This window comes from Phocoena sinus, chromosome 2 (genome assembly GCF_008692025.1).
Source record: "Phocoena sinus isolate mPhoSin1 chromosome 2, mPhoSin1.pri, whole genome shotgun sequence".
Classification (NCBI taxonomy): Eukaryota; Metazoa; Chordata; class Mammalia; order Artiodactyla; family Phocoenidae; genus Phocoena; species Phocoena sinus.
The window spans coordinates 74,903,222-74,919,750 of NC_045764.1; the positions used below are offsets into that span (position 1 = coordinate 74,903,222).

At 45.1% G+C, this 16,529-nt stretch overlaps 1 protein-coding gene across 1 annotated transcript; it reads right to left on the bottom strand.

Moving 5' to 3' along the window:
- Positions 1 to 10,544: 10,544 nt before the first annotated feature.
- Positions 10,545 to 13,658, bottom strand: FOXB1 (forkhead box B1). Its single transcript, XM_032622637.1, has 2 exons — positions 13,333 to 13,658; positions 10,545 to 13,057 (listed from the first exon to the last, which is right to left on the bottom strand). Exon 2 carries the CDS (start codon positions 13,005 to 13,007, stop codon positions 12,030 to 12,032), a length of 978 nt encoding a protein of 325 aa, XP_032478528.1. The 5' UTR covers positions 13,008 to 13,057; positions 13,333 to 13,658; the 3' UTR covers positions 10,545 to 12,029.
- Between the last annotated feature and the right edge of the window lie 2,871 nt (positions 13,659 to 16,529).

Here is a 16,529-nt window from a genome sequence, read left to right on the forward strand (position 1 = left end):
AATGAGCTTGCTATAGCCCGTGCATCTGGGAACTCATGTGATCTGCTGCCTTCAGTAACAAAAGTATCCTTATATTAAACCAGCTTTTATTGAGAGTCCATTGGGCATCGATTCTGTTTCCTCACTGAGTAACCTTGGACAAATTAGTTAAATGCCCCGTGCCGCCATATTCCCATCTGTAAAATGGACATAATAAAAACCTGTTACTCATAAGGCTGTTATCAGGATTAAGTTAAATGAGTTATCATTTGTGAAGAACTTAGAACAGTACCTGGCCCATGGTAAATCCTACATAGTCACTTATTAAATTATTTCAAGTGACAGGGAAGTAGCTTCTGCCATTGGTTGGTGGGGAAAAGAAGGCTAAAAGTGCCCCCTCCCCAAAGCTGTCACATTGTTTCCTCTCAAGTCCTTCCAGCAACTGTAATAGCAGTTTGTCAACATCATATCTAAAAATCTGTGAAAAGGCCCACTGAGAGAAAATGCAAGCAAGAATCAATGGTTTCCTTTGCCACAGCACCCCCTTTCCACTGCCAGCCTACTTCAGAGGGGTGGGCACAGGAACAAGTCAAAACTGGGGGGGTTAAAAAAATAGCAGGAAAAATAGATCTTCTCTCTACGAGTAGGCAATCTGTCCTGAAGAACTGAAGACTAAACTCCTCTTAGGACAATTTTTTTTTTTTTATTTTTTACTTTTTAAAATTTTTATTGGAGTGTAGTTGATTTACAATGGTGTGTTAGTTTCTGGTATACAGCAAAGTGATTCAGTTATACATACGCATATGTCCACTCTTTTTTAGATTCTTTTCCCATATAGGTCATTACAGAGTATTGAGTAGAGTTCCCTGTGCTATGCAGTAGGTCCTTATGAGTTATCCATATTATATATAGTAGTTTGTATATGTCAATCCCAGTCTTCCAGTTTATCCCTACCCATACCCTTCGCCCTGGTAACCACAGGACTGTTTTCTATATATGTAAGTCTGTTTCTGTTTTGTAAATAAGTTCATTTGTACCATTTTTTTAGATTCCACATATAAGCGGTATCATGATATTCGTCTTTCTTTGACTTCACTCAGTATGACAATCTCTATGTCCATCCATGTTGCTGGAAATGGCGTTATCTCATTCCTTTTTATGGTTGAGTATCTATGTACCATTGTATATATGTACCACAGCTTCTTTGTCCATTCCTCTGTTGATGGACATTTAGGTTGCTTCCATGTCCTGGCTATTGTAAATAGTGCTGCAGTGAACATTGGGGTGCATGTATCATTTCAAATTATGGTTTTCTCTGGATGTACGCCCAGGAGTGGGATTGCAGGGTCATATGGTAGGTCTGGATTTTTTTTTTAACATCTTTACTGGAGTATAATTGCTTTACAATGGTGTGTTAGTTTCTGCTGTATAACAAAGTGAATCAGCTATATGTATACATATATCCCCATATCCCCTCCCTCTTGAGCCTCCCTCCCACCCTCCCTATCCCACGCCTCTAGGTGGTCACAAAGCACGGAGCTGACTTCCCTGTGCTATGCGGCTGCTTCCCACTAGCTGTCTATTTTACATTTGGTAGTGTATATATATCCATGCCACTCTCTCACTTCGTCCCAGCTTACCCTTCCCCCTCCCCGTGTCCTCAAGTCCATTCTCTATGGCTGCGTCTTCACCTGCCCCTAGGTTCTTCAGAACCTTTTTATTTTTTTAGATTCCATATATATGTGTTAGCATATGGTATTTGTTTTTCTCTTTCTGACTTACTTCACTCTGTATGACAGACTCTAGGTCCATCCACCTCACTACAAATAACTCAATTTCGTTGATTTTTATGGCTGAGTAATATTCCATTGTATGTATGTGCCACATCTTCTTTATCCATTCATCTGTTGATGGACACTTAGGTTGCTTCCATGTCCTAGCTATTGTAAACAGTGCTGCAGTGAACATTGTGGTACATGACTCTTTTTTTTTTTTTAATTTATTTATTTATTTTGGGCTGTGTTGGGTCTTCATTTCTGTGCGAGGGCTTTCTCTAGTTGTGGCCAGTGGGGGCCACTCTTCATCGCAGTGCACGGGCCTCTCACTATCGCGGCCTCTCTTGTTGTGGAGCACAGGCTTCAGACACGCAGGCTCAGTAGTTGTGGCTCACGGGCTTAGTTGCTCTGTGGCATGCGGGATCCTCCCAGACCAGGGCTCGAACCCGTGTCCCCTGCATTAGCAGGCAGACTCTCAACCACTGTGCCACCAGGGAAGCCCCCATGACTCTTTTTGAATTATGGTTTTCTCAGGGTATATGCCCAGTAGTGGGATTGCTGGGTCGTATGGTAGTTCTATTTGTAGTTTTTTAAGGAAGCTGCATACTGTTCTCCATAGTGGCTGTACCAATTCACATTCCCACCAGAAGTGCAAGAGTGTTCCCTTTTCTCCACACCCTCTCCAGCATTTATTGTTTCTAGATTTTTTGATGATGGCCATTCTGTCAGGACAATTTTTAATAGCGGTTTTTACTTTACTATTTATCCATCACCGACAGTAATGGTAACTTAAGTTTGCATGGCACTTCAGAGCTCTTTCATCTGCTTTGCTCCACTTGATCACTGAGACAAGCCTTTGAGGGCACCTTATTTCTCTTCTGACAGCTGGGTAACTAACAGAAAGCTCAGGAGACTTGCTCAGAACCATTTAGGTAAAAAGTGACAAAACTAGAACTCAAATTCAGGTCTTCTGACCAAAATATGTTTTTGATAGATCTTGTTTGTGCAGGTGATGCTTAGTGATATTTGTTGAACTGGATTAAATCAGACTGAGTTGAATTGGCCGGAACTGAATTAAAAGGAAGAGGTGTGTTCGGTGACCTATTTAAAGGACCGTGCGAGCAGAATCATCAGATTTTCATCCAGCTGCTTCTCTTCCTCTCAGCCTTCATCTGTTCCTCCTCTTATATCTCTCCTCTCGCTGTTAAGTGAGCCAAGCTGAAGGTAGGAGTGGTTAGCTCAGGGGGTGTGGTTGGGATGGCTTGGGAACTACAGACAAGTAATTGTGAACAAATTCATTTGGTTCCATGATTTTTTTTCCCACCAAAAAACATTGATTCCAATTCAGGAGATGATCTCAACCTTAGCCACTGGTTATGGCAGTATCCCTGCTTGCTTTTCTTCCTGGGTCCACTCCAGGATGCCTGGATATTCTTCAACTGACAAGCACCCCATTGGCACCTGTGTCGTGTCTCACACAGTGTGAAGCCACTTGACGAAAAACAAATAAGAGCTCAAGAACCTGGAGTGGGGAAATCAGACATGAAAGTGTCATGTAAGAAAGGTTGAAACGAAATGCTGCAATAACAAGACAAAATCAGGATCTCAGATTCCTGGCCCATTTTGGCCATCCCCACCCCAGAAGCCCCTCCTGCCATCTCCCATCTTGAGAATTAGCATCTCACAGCAGCCGAAGAAATGAGGTAGTAACACCTGCTGTGTGCCTGGACCCTCTAGACTCCTGGCAGTCTGTCTGGAAGACCACTTGTTTTCCATGTCAGGAGAGTATCGCAGAGTTAAGAAATGATTCAGACTCGAGGGTGGATCCCTTTCTCTTCAGACCTGGAACTGAGCAGTGACCATTCCCTCTAGTTACACAGACTACCCCCAGCCCCCTTCAGAAGGCTACAGCTTGTCACGCTTTGTAAACCGCTTTACAGTGAGGTGAGGGAACGTTATCAAGTAAGAAGCCTTCATTTTGACAACTTCAGTACTTTCTTGATTTCTGGTTTTTTGTTGCATTGGTCTGGCATTGGTGGCAGGACTGAATTTTTGTTTTACTTTCAGAACTTGGCTTTGGTGTTGTTAAATTATTTGGAGGTAGATAAAGGAATATATCGGTGGGATTCAACAAATGAGTAAAAAAACTGACTTCCCTGGAATCTCTCAGGACTTTTCCAACTCTAACATTCAGTGTCTGTGATTCTAAGGCCGGCAATATCGCTCTGGGTCGAGGGTGAGAGCAATGGAAATGTAAGAACTGAGGCAGAATCCTAAATTAAATTACATTATTGAATTTGCAGGGAGCCATTAGGGAATTCCACATGTCAATGTTAATATATTTTACATCATTGGAAACAGTGTTTAGTTAGGTATAAAAGATGTTCACTGCAACGGTCTTTGTAAAATTCACAAAACAAACAAAGAAAAAAACAAAACCTAAAAATATTCAAAATGCCTCACCCCGGGGAATTCATTCAGTTGGCAGGCTATACAGCCATTAAAATTGATGGTTATTAATATTATGTATTCCCATGTTATGAAAACATGGGGAAATGTGAGAAATGCTTATGATATAATGCTGGGGAAAAGCCAAGATATACAAATATATGTATACTGATTATAATTATGAAAATATTAAAAAGAGAAATTGATTATTTTAATATATGCATAGGAAAACATAGAAAAAACATTTTATTACATAGTTGTAGTATTTTTACAGTGAGGACTAAATTTCTAAGTGAAACAGAATAGAATAAAACCAAATACATATTTAGAAATCAATATAAATCTCTCCATAGATGCCACCATTTCTCACTGCAGTGAAATTCCAAGTAATTATTTTATATGATTTATTCAGCATCTGTCATTTTAAGAATTGAATAATGTTTGGCTCCACAGCAAGGAATAATTAGCAATATAATTAATCAAATTGCTGTTTATATTTCTATGTCAAAGTTAATCATTTTCATTTTCTTGTTTTATGGGATGGGTTTGCCTCTTATTAAAGCCAATAGCATCCGCAAGTAAATTCAGATGCGTTTCATAGGTTTAAATTGTACAAACTTGGTATCACAGCTGAAATCTACAGTCAGTACTCTCACTTACTGACAGCTGGAACAAAGGCAAAGCGCTTTTACCTAAACTAAACAGGACTGTTTTCAGAACTCCCGTTCGTTTAGCGAGTTATTCTTCTGTGTTGGGGACAGGAATCACTGCATATACACCACCTGGACTAATCTGACAGCCCTCAAATTTCATCCTTGCCTAGTCTTCCTTACTCTCCCCTGCCCAGTCCCTCCCCAGCAACACACACACAAGGATGAGAACAGTTAGCATCTTCCAGGCAGTCCCAGAAATATATGATTCAGCCTGACTCATCCATTGAACAAAGGAGGGTTGTATAGTCATTTGTCAGTTTCCCCCCCCCCCCCCCCCCCCCCCCCCCCCATATGAAATCCACATCAGGAATCTTGAGACAGATCCGTTATTTCAGGTTGTTGTTGTGGTTATTTTGTAGCTGACATAAATATCACTGCACCCAGGGTGATAGGGACCTTTTCAATAAGCATTTTATTGTTATACACAGACCTTCAGTCTGTCTATCAAACATATGTAAATAAATAATATATATGTTGACATTTCCAAGCGGGCAGACCCTTGCAGCTCTGTGTTTCGCTATGGCAGATCTAGTGGGGGAGTTGAGATGTTGTGTTTCCCTGTTGTGTGAAACAGTTCTTGGCTGTAATGTCTCTCCAAGGAGCTGCTCTAATTAATGTAAAACACTCTAGATACTACTTAATAAATACTAAGCTTCCTCTAAGTGGCACAAAATTAAGATCCTTTATTGAACAGTTTCTCTATATGCTGCTATGTGGTGGAATCGTTGGACCAATGCATTGTATTTCAGAAAGGAGGGGAGAGAAATCAATAGCAAAAGCAGAGTTTGGAAACACTTGTTTCTGCAAACCAACAATTCTTTCTGCACTGTGTACCTTAGTAAACCCCCTCAACAGGGAACACTCTGGGGAAGAAATTAACTGAGTAAATAAAAATATACAGGCTGCAAAGCATGAATCAGAATCACAATGTCTCCAAACAACAGATACTTAAAGAATGCTTTTTATCTGTGAGCTTAATCTGCTCTAATTAATGCTCTGAGTTTGTTCCTTCAAAAGCTTGCAGCTGATTTGACATCGGTTATTTGCAGACATAGGCAAAAGGAGGCTGCCTCCAAAGAACCCTTTGTCCGTATATTCTTGAAAATTTCTGGAAGGAAAATCTTCTAAGGAAGGTTTTATTTAGCCAATTACAATTTTCCATGGATATTTTCTAATTATTTTCTTATTTTACTGTACTGATGAGTTTATTGCTTGTTATTAATTCTGGTGAGTTTGATAGCTTACGGTTATAAAACAACCAACTATTTCTTCAATATCTTTTTTGTAGCTGTAGATCTGAGCTACCTCCTGTCCCCTGCAACAGACACCAATCCCACAAATTAAATGAAGAATACTGTCAAATATAACCTTACAAATCTTGAAGCTGAAATGAAAAGCATTCGAAGTTTGAATGCATCTGGGAAAAGCACCAGGCACGTTTTAAAAAATACAAAATAAAACCCTCCATATACTTCCTCCTTCAGATCAGATCTCATTTAGACTACAAGTTTAAGGAAAACTGGTTCATTCCTCTGCAATCACACCTCAAAAGCGGAGAAGTCTGCTGCTTTATTTTTCCCTGTTCTGTTTCTAGAAGCAGCTCTAACAGCACTGTAAGCTTTCTAAGATGTTGACACATAAAAATCTATAAAGTTCATCAAAACAAAAATATTGGCCATTGAAGACACAGGACAGAAGTAGTGCCACAAGGTTATCTCAATTACCACAGACACATGTGGCTTTTTCCCCTGCCCCCCCTCCCCCCTGCCCCCAAAATGGGAAATGAAAATGTAAGAAGATTCTGACTTGGAAATTCTAACCAAAGAATGTCTCATCTCCTGATTTTTACTTAACAAATGTACCATAATGGTGCTCAGATAGGGTTGCTATCAGAAAGTGGCGTGTATGTGTGCACGTGTGCATGTTAGAGAGAGAAAGAGAAGAGTACTGAGCAGGTGAGGTTGAAAGCTTAGCTTTCAAGTCTGCTGTGACACCAATGACCAGATATTAGTTGAAGGAAGTAAACTGGACGACCCAGACGTGATTCTGATCTTTGAAAACAAGCCATTTATGTAATCCGTGCCAAGCAAGGAGGTAAGAGGCTAGGAGATGTGTGATATAATGATATTTATATTGATGTAGATAAAGATTTGTTTAAAGCAAAGTTATTATCTCAGAACTGAGTGTCAGTTGACCACCAAGAGCTCCTTGAGGATCCTGAGGCCCACATAGCCACCCCCACTCACTTTCTTCCCCTCCCCCATTCTTTCAGAAGCCAGAGGATGCCCGCTGCATCTTGCACTGTAGTGCAAACAGATCCCCGCAAAGAGAGAGGAAGATAAAATGAATTTAAATTCCAAAGGGGTTCCAGTGCCGGTTTCCTAGTCCCCGAGTCAGCAATGTGTTTGTGAAAATTCAGCCTTTTTGTCTCCCAGTAAAAAGGAGCTAAATCTACATCGGTGGCCCAGTCTCGGGTTGCTATTCTTTGCATTTTCTATTCGAGTGAATGAGAGTGAATGAAGTGGCCGGGACCCTTCATTTGATCTACTCAATTGCATAAAGTGACAGAATTCTAATATATTTGTTTAATGCTCTTCAATGGGCTTTCACTTTTTTGCTTGCAAATGAAGCATCCATGGGCAAAGTTTCATCCCCCTTTAACACCGGGACATATTTCATAACTCAGCCCCGTAGTTTGAAGTGATCTTGAGAGGAGTTTTAGACTCAAAAAGTGGGAAATAAAGAAACAGATGTGAAGTTATTGTAAATTCCTAGAGTGGGCTCTGGGGCTATTGTGACCCCACGGCGGGCGGTCCAGGGGCTGCGCCTTTCATGCTGTAATTGAAACATATTAATTAGATAATTTGTTGTTAGTTTAAACGAAACAAATGCATCCCCTTTGAGGCTGCACAGCCGGTGGGTTGGATTGTTTTTTGTTTTGTTTTTGTTTGGGTGTCTTTGTGCATATGTGGCTTTAGGAGAAAAAAAAATTAACTGCCATTTATATTAAGAATTGGAGAACAGATCCCGATCCTTGCCACTTCTTAAATGGATATCTTTTTACAGAGGGAGTTTCCATTTGCAAAAGTATAAACCATCCCTGAACACCACTGCCCCCCACCCCCAAACCTTGCATGAACTAACATAAAACCTTCTGTTAGAAGTATTCCGTTGGATTCTTTCCCCCTCCCACCTACCAGCTTCATCCCACTTGAGCACCTGGCCAGATTTATGCTTCCAAGACACTCAGTGTTTTCATCTATTTTAAAGGAGTTAAATTTGCTGCTGTAATAGTTAAGCCGCTCCGAGGATCATTTACTAGCACTGCTCTTGCTACTCTTCAGGCTTCTTAAGACCCCCCCCAACCACCACCACCGCCCAACCCAGGCAATAGGAACAGTGGGAACTTCAGCAGCTTCTCTCTCAAGAAAGTGTACAAAACTCATCCATTGTGTAAGCATTTCCCCAAACCACAGAGAAAGCCACTTAAAAACATAGTTGAGCACAGAAGCATGTTAAAAACCAAAAGTAACAGAATAGCAGATTTGGAAATAGGTTTCCAAATCAAAAACCCAACTTAAAATAAATCAATACTGCCCAGATTTACAAAACAGAAAATAATATAACTAAACTCCCTTCTCAGGATGAGATCCAGAACAGACACCTCCCTGCACGGTGTTGTCTCTTCCAGTTTTATTTTAAAGCTGTGAGTATTGACTTTGGACTTGAGCCAGGTGAAAAGATTTAACATGACAAAGAGAGCCATTGAAGGTATCCTAGTTATAAACTTCCTTATTTGTGGGGTACTTCAGCTAAACTGGGTGCTAGTCTCAAAGCTGGGGATGGAGTGGGGTGGAGGCATGTGTGTTTGGGCTGCCTTTGGATTTCCGATCAAGGTTAAAATATCATCAATGGATTTTTTACTTTACTCATTCAACTTCATCTGAGAAAAGATGCCTGCAGTGGTGAAAGGAGGACTCACAATGCCCAAGTTATTTCATTCTTTGCAATACACCATGACGAACTTACCAGCTGAAAAGCACATTTTCAAATACTGAGTTGAAATCACTCCTTTACTAAAAATCGGAAATAGGACTTGCGTCTTATTTACCTGCATTTATTAAATGTGTGTACGTACACATCACTTGCCTCTGAATTCTACTGCTACTACTAGGAAGAGTATTTTACCTGACTATCTAAGCTGAAAATTTACAAAATGTTTGAGACCCGTGTTAGCCCTTTATGCTTCCTTCATTCCCAGTTCAAATTCAGTGTTAGTGAATTCCAGGAGATTAGAATATTCCAGAGATGGCTCTAATTTTATTTTACAGGAAGTAATGAAGACGTATTTCACTTTTTAAAAATGTAGATGATTTCTGGTTGAGAACAAAGTTTTAAGAGTTTCCTGGCCCAGGGTGGGTAAGTTTTCCAGGCTTTCTTTAGCTGATCGTGTTGATATAATTGTGAATTGGGCTTGATGAATGAGGTTAGTTGTCCCCTGTCTGACGAGCTCTAGTGGCTTCATGCATTTTAATCAGTCCAATGATTCATTTATTTTCCACCCTTTTTTTTTTTTTTTTGGCTCTGTGTGGGGGATCCTTCCTTAAAAAAAAAAAATGGTCACAACAGGATTAATTACCCTTTGCATTAATCCTAAACATTTTTTCCAGATAACCCTCTGAACATATAAAGGTCACAGGTGCTAAGGGTTCTCCTTGTGGAGTATAGTGATGATGATTTCTGTGTGGGTTTCTCTGTGTTGCACAAGGTCTCTTGTTTAATCATTTTACACAGTAAAGTGTTAATCACCGTTTAAGTTTTTCTTTGTCTTGTAACTTCATTAGTTGAATATACACCTCACTCTGGAAATACTGTGACCCTTTCAATAAAGTTTTAATTGGCCTTGAGCCATACATTCTTGGCAAACTTTAGTTCGCTGCAAAAATCTGAAGAAAAGCAAATACTCAGAGTCAAGCATTTAAAGTAACTTCCTTCGCTTCTTTAAAATAAACACACCAAACATTATTTTCCCAGATGAAGGAGTAAAGAGAAATCTGTTCAGTTAAAAGTGAACAAGTTTCTCTACAGGCTAGGTGACCTTTTAAGTAACTTCTGAAAAAGAAAATTTCAACGATTGCAATAATTTAAAGGAGCAAGGAAATCAAGGTCCACTGCAAATAAGATGCATCAGAATAGAAGTATTGGGTAAGCAAGTTTGCCTTTACGCTTTATATCTCCATATCGCCTCTACCTGGTTTCTGTAGAAGACTTACATCTATACAAGTGCTGTATATTTTGTAAAATGTATACTTAAAGATAGTCAAAATACATATAAAGTTACTCATTTTTCATTAACAGTTTTTCTTTTAGCACCACACCTGTGCACCTGATCTATACTAGAAAGAGTTTGTTTCATCTTTCTCTCTGGGCCAATATCCTCGAGAGTCCATCTGCGTAATTTCTTCCCAGTCTGCAAGTGCATAAGAGGAGGTTTGTTTTCAAAATAAGTTATGAAAAAGACAAACTACTCAGACAATGTATTGCAGAAAGCATGCTTAGAGAAGCAGTGCATTTATCTTTGGTAAAGTTACTGTTTGTAGCAACTCTTCAAAAACACACGAAACTAAATTTTGCATTTACATATTTTAATGAGAAAATATTATTTGGACTAGGTTCATAATTTAATGTAGACACCTTTTTAAAATTCTTTGTCTTAAAACAGGCATGCTGGGAACAAGAACATCAATATTTAAAATGCCATGCTAATTCTGTACAGGGAGGGAGAAAAATGAAAGGTAAAAATTGTACAGCTCTGATGACACTACAACTTTTTTTTAACTTAAGCAGGTCACACCAGAACAACAGTTCATTTTCCAGCAAATTACCTAAGACTCTAAAGGAATATAGCAAACAAAAGTGCATTTTACACAGTGTATAATCATTCCTATTCACAAGCATTTACATCTCTTTGCAGCCCTTTAGCTTCTCGGAAAAGTTCTTGTAGCAAACAGAAAGGCTTGTCCATGGGAGACCTATCCGGTGACACCTCCTTCATGTTACTAGTCAGCTTATCTAAGTTCTTCTAGGGTTGCCCTTGATGCTTTCTTAGTTTCGACTTATTTCATTTTCTTTCTTTCTTTTTTTCCTTCCAGCAATAAAATAAATAGCTAAAAAGGTCTCTAAGTAATCGGAAAGTTAACATCCCAATTAACTTTCCCACCCCCCCCCCCTTTCCCTCCCCTAAACCTGGCCAGAAATGCAGAGTAAACATTCACATTACAACAGGTACTTGTAAAGTGGGCTTTTGCCCGCTCGCCCGCCAAGCACTACAGATTCAGGTTCACTGTTTACGTTTTACCGGGCGCTTTGTAAACATACAAGGTTGACTTTTAGTTTTATTTTGCTTGTGTAGAGGACAAACGTCCCCTTCCCAGGTTGGTAGCCTCTCCCCTACACTCCCAGCGCCTGGAGCCTGTGTCAGGAAACAAAACCCCAAACCAGAAAACTCCGCAGAAGCCGGGGAGGCAGGGCCGCTACTCCGGGAGGCTGTGGTCCGCCCAGCCCCTGCCGGATGGGCGGAGGCGACTAGGGTAGGAAGCCAGTGGTCCCTTTTCGCGTCAGATTTCCAAGACGTAAACAGAGATCTGGCTCTCCGCTGTGCGTCTGCAGCCCTCAGGGAAGATCTGTTCCGGGAAACCTCCAAGGCGGTTTCCCTGAGCTTGGAACTAACGGCGCCGTGTCCGGAGCCTCGCGGATCGGGGCCGAGCTTAGACGCGCCCCTCTCTGAGACTGCGGGAGGCAGGGTTTCCCCTGCCTCTTCAGTGGGAGGGGGATTTCGGGGGCCCCGGGAATGGGACGACTTGGCTCAGGTGCCCGCTGCCTAACCCCTCTTGGGGGCGAGGACAACTCCCACGCGCCTCCAGGCCCATCTGCAAGTTTGTGTTGCGTCTCCTGGGTCCAAAACAGAGTTCTCATGGGGGAGAGAGGGTTGGCCGAAGGTGAACTGGACAAGTTAGGGTGGCGGTCCCAGATGGGGAGGGCAGGACTGGGAGCCGGGGAAGGCGAGTGAGCTGCGGGGGGTGGGGGGACAAGACGGGGCGCCGGCCTCTGCGGGTCAGTGCACCGCCACTGAGTGCAGGGCGGAGGCCGGGCTGGTGAGCGTTTCGCTGGGAGTGGCGGGGCTGCTTTGGCTGGTGGCTGTTTGAGAGGACGTGGGGCTGAGCGAGGGCGGCGAGTTCGAGAGCAGGGTGGGGATGGGCGCAGGCAGTGCGGGCAGCGCGGGCACTGCGGCCGGCGTGGGCTTAATGGGCACGGGGATGGCGGGCAGCGTCTGGCCCGCTGCGTGGCACAGAGGCTTCAACGGCACGCCGTAGGCGCTGTAATCGCCACTAGCCATGGAGATGGGGGTGGCCGAATCGATCATGCCTGCCGAACCGTACACGTGTGGCCAGCCAGTACCCAGCGAGCTGCCCATGGTAGTCAACTGGTTGGGGAGCGGGTAGGCGGCGGGCACGGGCTGCATGGCGGAGAAGGCCAGTCCCCCAGGCATCTTGTACTCGCGCGCGATGATATTCTCGATGGCGAAGGGATGCTTGAAGCCCGAGGGCTGCGCCACGCCGCCCAGGTTGTAGGCGGCGGCGGGCATCTGCGGCAGGTGCGTGCCCGAGGCCGCCAGCGCGCTGAGGCGCAGCTTGGCCTGCTGCTGCAGGTACTGCGCCGCGTCAGCGGGCTTGCTGGGCGCCAGGTGGTCCGACTTGAGCACCTTGAAGCGCTTGCGGCGCCTCAGGAAGCTGCCGTTCTCGAACATGTCCCCGCAGCTGGGGTGCAGCGCCCAGAAGCTGCCCTTGCCGGGCTGGTCTGGCCGCCGCGGTATCTTGATGAAGCAGTCGTTGAAGGAAAGGTTGTGGCGCAGGCTGTTCTGCCAGCGCTGCGTGTTCTCCCGGTAGTAGGGAAAGCGGTCCATGATGAACTTGTAGATCTCGCTCAAGGGCAGCATCTTTTCGGGCGAGCTCTGGATGGCCATGGCGGTCAGCGAGATATACGAGTAGGGCGGCTTCTGGTCGCTGTACGTGTTGCGGCCGGGCCGAGGCATCTTCTTCTTTGCCCCTTTCTAGCTCTGGGTCCGCGCGGTCCTGCTCGGATCTGGGAAGGGGGGAAGATAATGGGGGGAAGGACGTGGATGCACAGACACCGCGAGGTCAGCCAGGCCGAGAACAGACTTCGGGGGTGGCGAGTAGGGGGCTTCGGCGCCGGATCAGCCAGTGCCTGAGCTCTTTAGCCAGCAACTTTGCATGTCGAGTTGGGGGCGGCCAGGGGGCGCGGGAGGGGAAGCCCGCGAGCGGCGCGATGGTAGCCTGGAAGGAAGCCCGGACCAGGAGCGGGAACTGGGGGTAGGGATGCAACGGAGAGCGGCTCACCTTAAAGTTGCCCCAAGTTGCGCGTCCGCATCCGGGATGGCGCTGCTGCTCGCCGAGTCCCTCCCGGCGCGCAGCCGGGGCGCAGTGTCCTGCCTCGGCTGGGCTCCACTCGTCCCTGAGCTCCGCAGCTCAGACCCGCAGCGCCCCGCGCCGCCCGGTCCGTGGCGCTTCTGGCCGTGAGCTCCGCGGGCGGCCGAGCTCGGCGGCGGAGTCCCGGCGCGGACAGTGGCAGCGGCGGCCTCGGGGTTCCGGAGGGCGCTGCTGTGGGCTCCGCGGCTCCACTGAGCTAGGTGGCTGCCTCCATGTCCTCCCTCGAACCATCTGATAGTTTTAAGCGGTGACAGGAGCAGAAAAGACCCCTGTAGCGGCGCTTCATTAATGTGCCACTTCTTAGCTATCATATGACAATCGCCTTGGGGGAGGAGGAAGAGGAGGGGGAGCGGGGGATGCAGAGGGAGGGGACTGAGCGAGAGGGGAGAGCCTGGCCAGCTCTGATTTCTTTCACACCTATTTACATGGACACCTTGGCCAATAGGAATCACTTCCAGCTCCAGACTGGGCGAGGGGGAAGAGCCTCGGCCACCGGCGGGAGCAGGACGCGCGCGGGCCAGGGTGCGCGGTGTGAAGGTATGAGGAGGCGCCGGCCGCGGAGCAGGGATTCAGGCGACCACTCACATTCACAGACCGAGCCGCTGCGCAGATGATGTTTGACATGGAAATTGCTTGGCCGGGGTATTTTGTTTCCTCTGCAGTGTATCGGGTTTGTATTGTTAGCTAACTTCAGGCACGGCTTTCCCCTGAAGCTGACCCTTTTCCTGCTCTTGGCATTACCCGGGGCTGGTTGCATGGGTTATTGTAATGAAAATACACCCTTCCTCCACTGCTCCAAGAGGCAGGTCAAAGTTTGATTTGACCTTCCTAGGCTGCTGCCTTAGCCCGGCACAGTGGGTGTGTAGCTTTAAGTGATGGGGTTTAAAAATACAAAAATATAATCGGACAGACCCTTGTAAGAGCCCACTTTGTATCTAAGTGTATTGGCCAAATTAAAAAAAAAATAAAGTAGTGTATCTGGGCAAATAAGCAAGGTCTTCACTTTAAAAGTCCTCCAGGAATTTGGTAACCAAGACACAGGATGGAGGCTCTGGGCTGTTGGGGAAGACGGCATGTGGACCTGGGCAGGGCCTGAGTTTGGTTGACACACTTTATCAAGCTCGAGGTCTCTCACTCCCCAGGTGGTTTGAAATTTAGGAGTTAGGCGTGGCCTGGAAGTTTGCATTTTTACAGCCGGAACTTTCTCTCCCTTCCCCCTTTTTTTTGCATAGAAAGAAGTTATTTAGAGTTTAGAGGGCCCAGCAAAAGCTGCCTGCGGCCCCACTAAAACAGAAGTACCTTCTAGATTTGCAAAGAACCAGCGGTTTTACTTTTTTGGAGAGAAAAGAGGATGGGGATGTGCCTGGGGTCACCTTGCCTAGTGTGGGCGGCTTGTTCCCTGGTTTGGATTAGTCTCTGGAGATTCAGTGAATAATAATAATAATAATAATAATTATTATTATTATTATTATCGTTGTCATCATCATCTAATTGCTATGAAATAGTGAATCAACCCCGCCTGCTTGCACTCAGTCTACAAGTATAGATGCTAGGCGTTCCCGCTGGTTTCTGCACATTCTCCGACCTTTATGGTTTTTAGAAGAAATTCCTTCTACCGCGTTGTTAAAAACTCAATAGCAACAGCTCACACTAAATCACCTTCAGTCTCGAAATGTGTGAGAACTTTTTTTTTTTTTTTTCAGGAGGAGGCGGTGGTGGTGGTGGTGGTAGATTTCTGGGTGTGAAGTTTTGATACTTCTAGTGATATTAGAGCATTATTAGTGGAGCTGTTTGGGGTTAGCATAAAAAAGATCTTTAAACGCGTGTGTGCGTGCACGTGCGCGCGCACCCTCCCCCCATTAAGCACAGTTTCTGAGGTGGTCAATAACTCACCAAAACGTAACTTAAACACGATGAATTTAGGAGATTAAACAATTTCATTAATATTGAAATGACCCTCGCGTCTGGGTTGCCTTGCTTGAGATGCAAGCACACGTTTTTCAATATTAACAGAAGTGCTTGAAGAAAAGAATAATGTCACCTTCTTAACTCGGAAAAAATGACCAGGAGGAGGAGGTGGGTGTGAAGCGGGGGGGGGGGGGGGGGGGGGGGGGGGGGCGGGGAGGGGGGAGGGACGCTGACCTGTCTCTGGGGGCGTGGCTGGAGAAGGGCAGGTAAACCCCCTGCAGATAAACCAGTTGGACCCGGGAGGAACTTCTGCCGAGCTTGGGGGGAGGCAGCGGTACTCGACGAAGCTGCGCCTGCTTCAGCTCCTAAGGAGGTGCGGCGTTTGGGGGTTATATGGCGTGGCCGGGTTAGCCTAGAGGGTCCTGGGAGGAGCTGGGGAAGCTCGGGAGCTTGAGGGGCCCCAGATGACTAGTAGTGAGGGCTTGTGTTTCACAGACCGAAAGGCGTTGGTCCACAGCTTTCCTGCTCTAGAAGGCAGCTGCCCTGTGAGGAAAAAAACAGAGGGTGCTCCTGTGGGCGAGGCAGGAGCCCACCTGGGAAGGGGAGGTACGAGCATCGAAGCCCGCAAGGATTTTTAGGATCCTTTAAGAAAATATGTACATACATATAGAAACAGAGTTTTGGGAAGGGTTGGATTCGGGATATGCAACGATAGGAGTGAAAGATCTCTGTTCCCCCTGCTATAGCCAGGAAGATTCTTTTCGACCCCGTGTGTGTGCGCCCGCGCGCTCCCGCGTGTTGGGGGTGAGAGATGGGGAGAGGGAAATGTTTTCTTGTTTTAACAATTGGCATTTTGTTGCCTTGCAAAGGGCCTTTGTATGGCTGTCGAAATCATTGCTCCGAGTAAACAGAAGATTAAATTCTAAGAGTAGAAACGTTTGGGTGGAAAAAAAAAAATCCAAGTTGGGATAAATCTCTGTCCGTCTCCCTGGGAAAGTTGTCACCACCAAGTCTGGGACATGGGAGGATACAAATGGGAATCTTCAAAGTTTGGCTCGGGTGAAGATGGGAGGTGAGGCACTTTGCCTGTGCCCGGGGCTCATTAAGAAAATTGAACCTAATAGCACAACTTTGCCTTGGGTGGGGCGAGGAGTTAGTTGTGAGATGCACATTTAAAAAGTGTACTTTGCTGTAAAATT

Coding starts and splice junctions, on each gene's coding strand:
- FOXB1 (XM_032622637.1), bottom strand. CDS start 13,007: ATGCCTCGGCCCGGCCGCAACACGTACAGCGACCAGAAGCCGCCCTAC.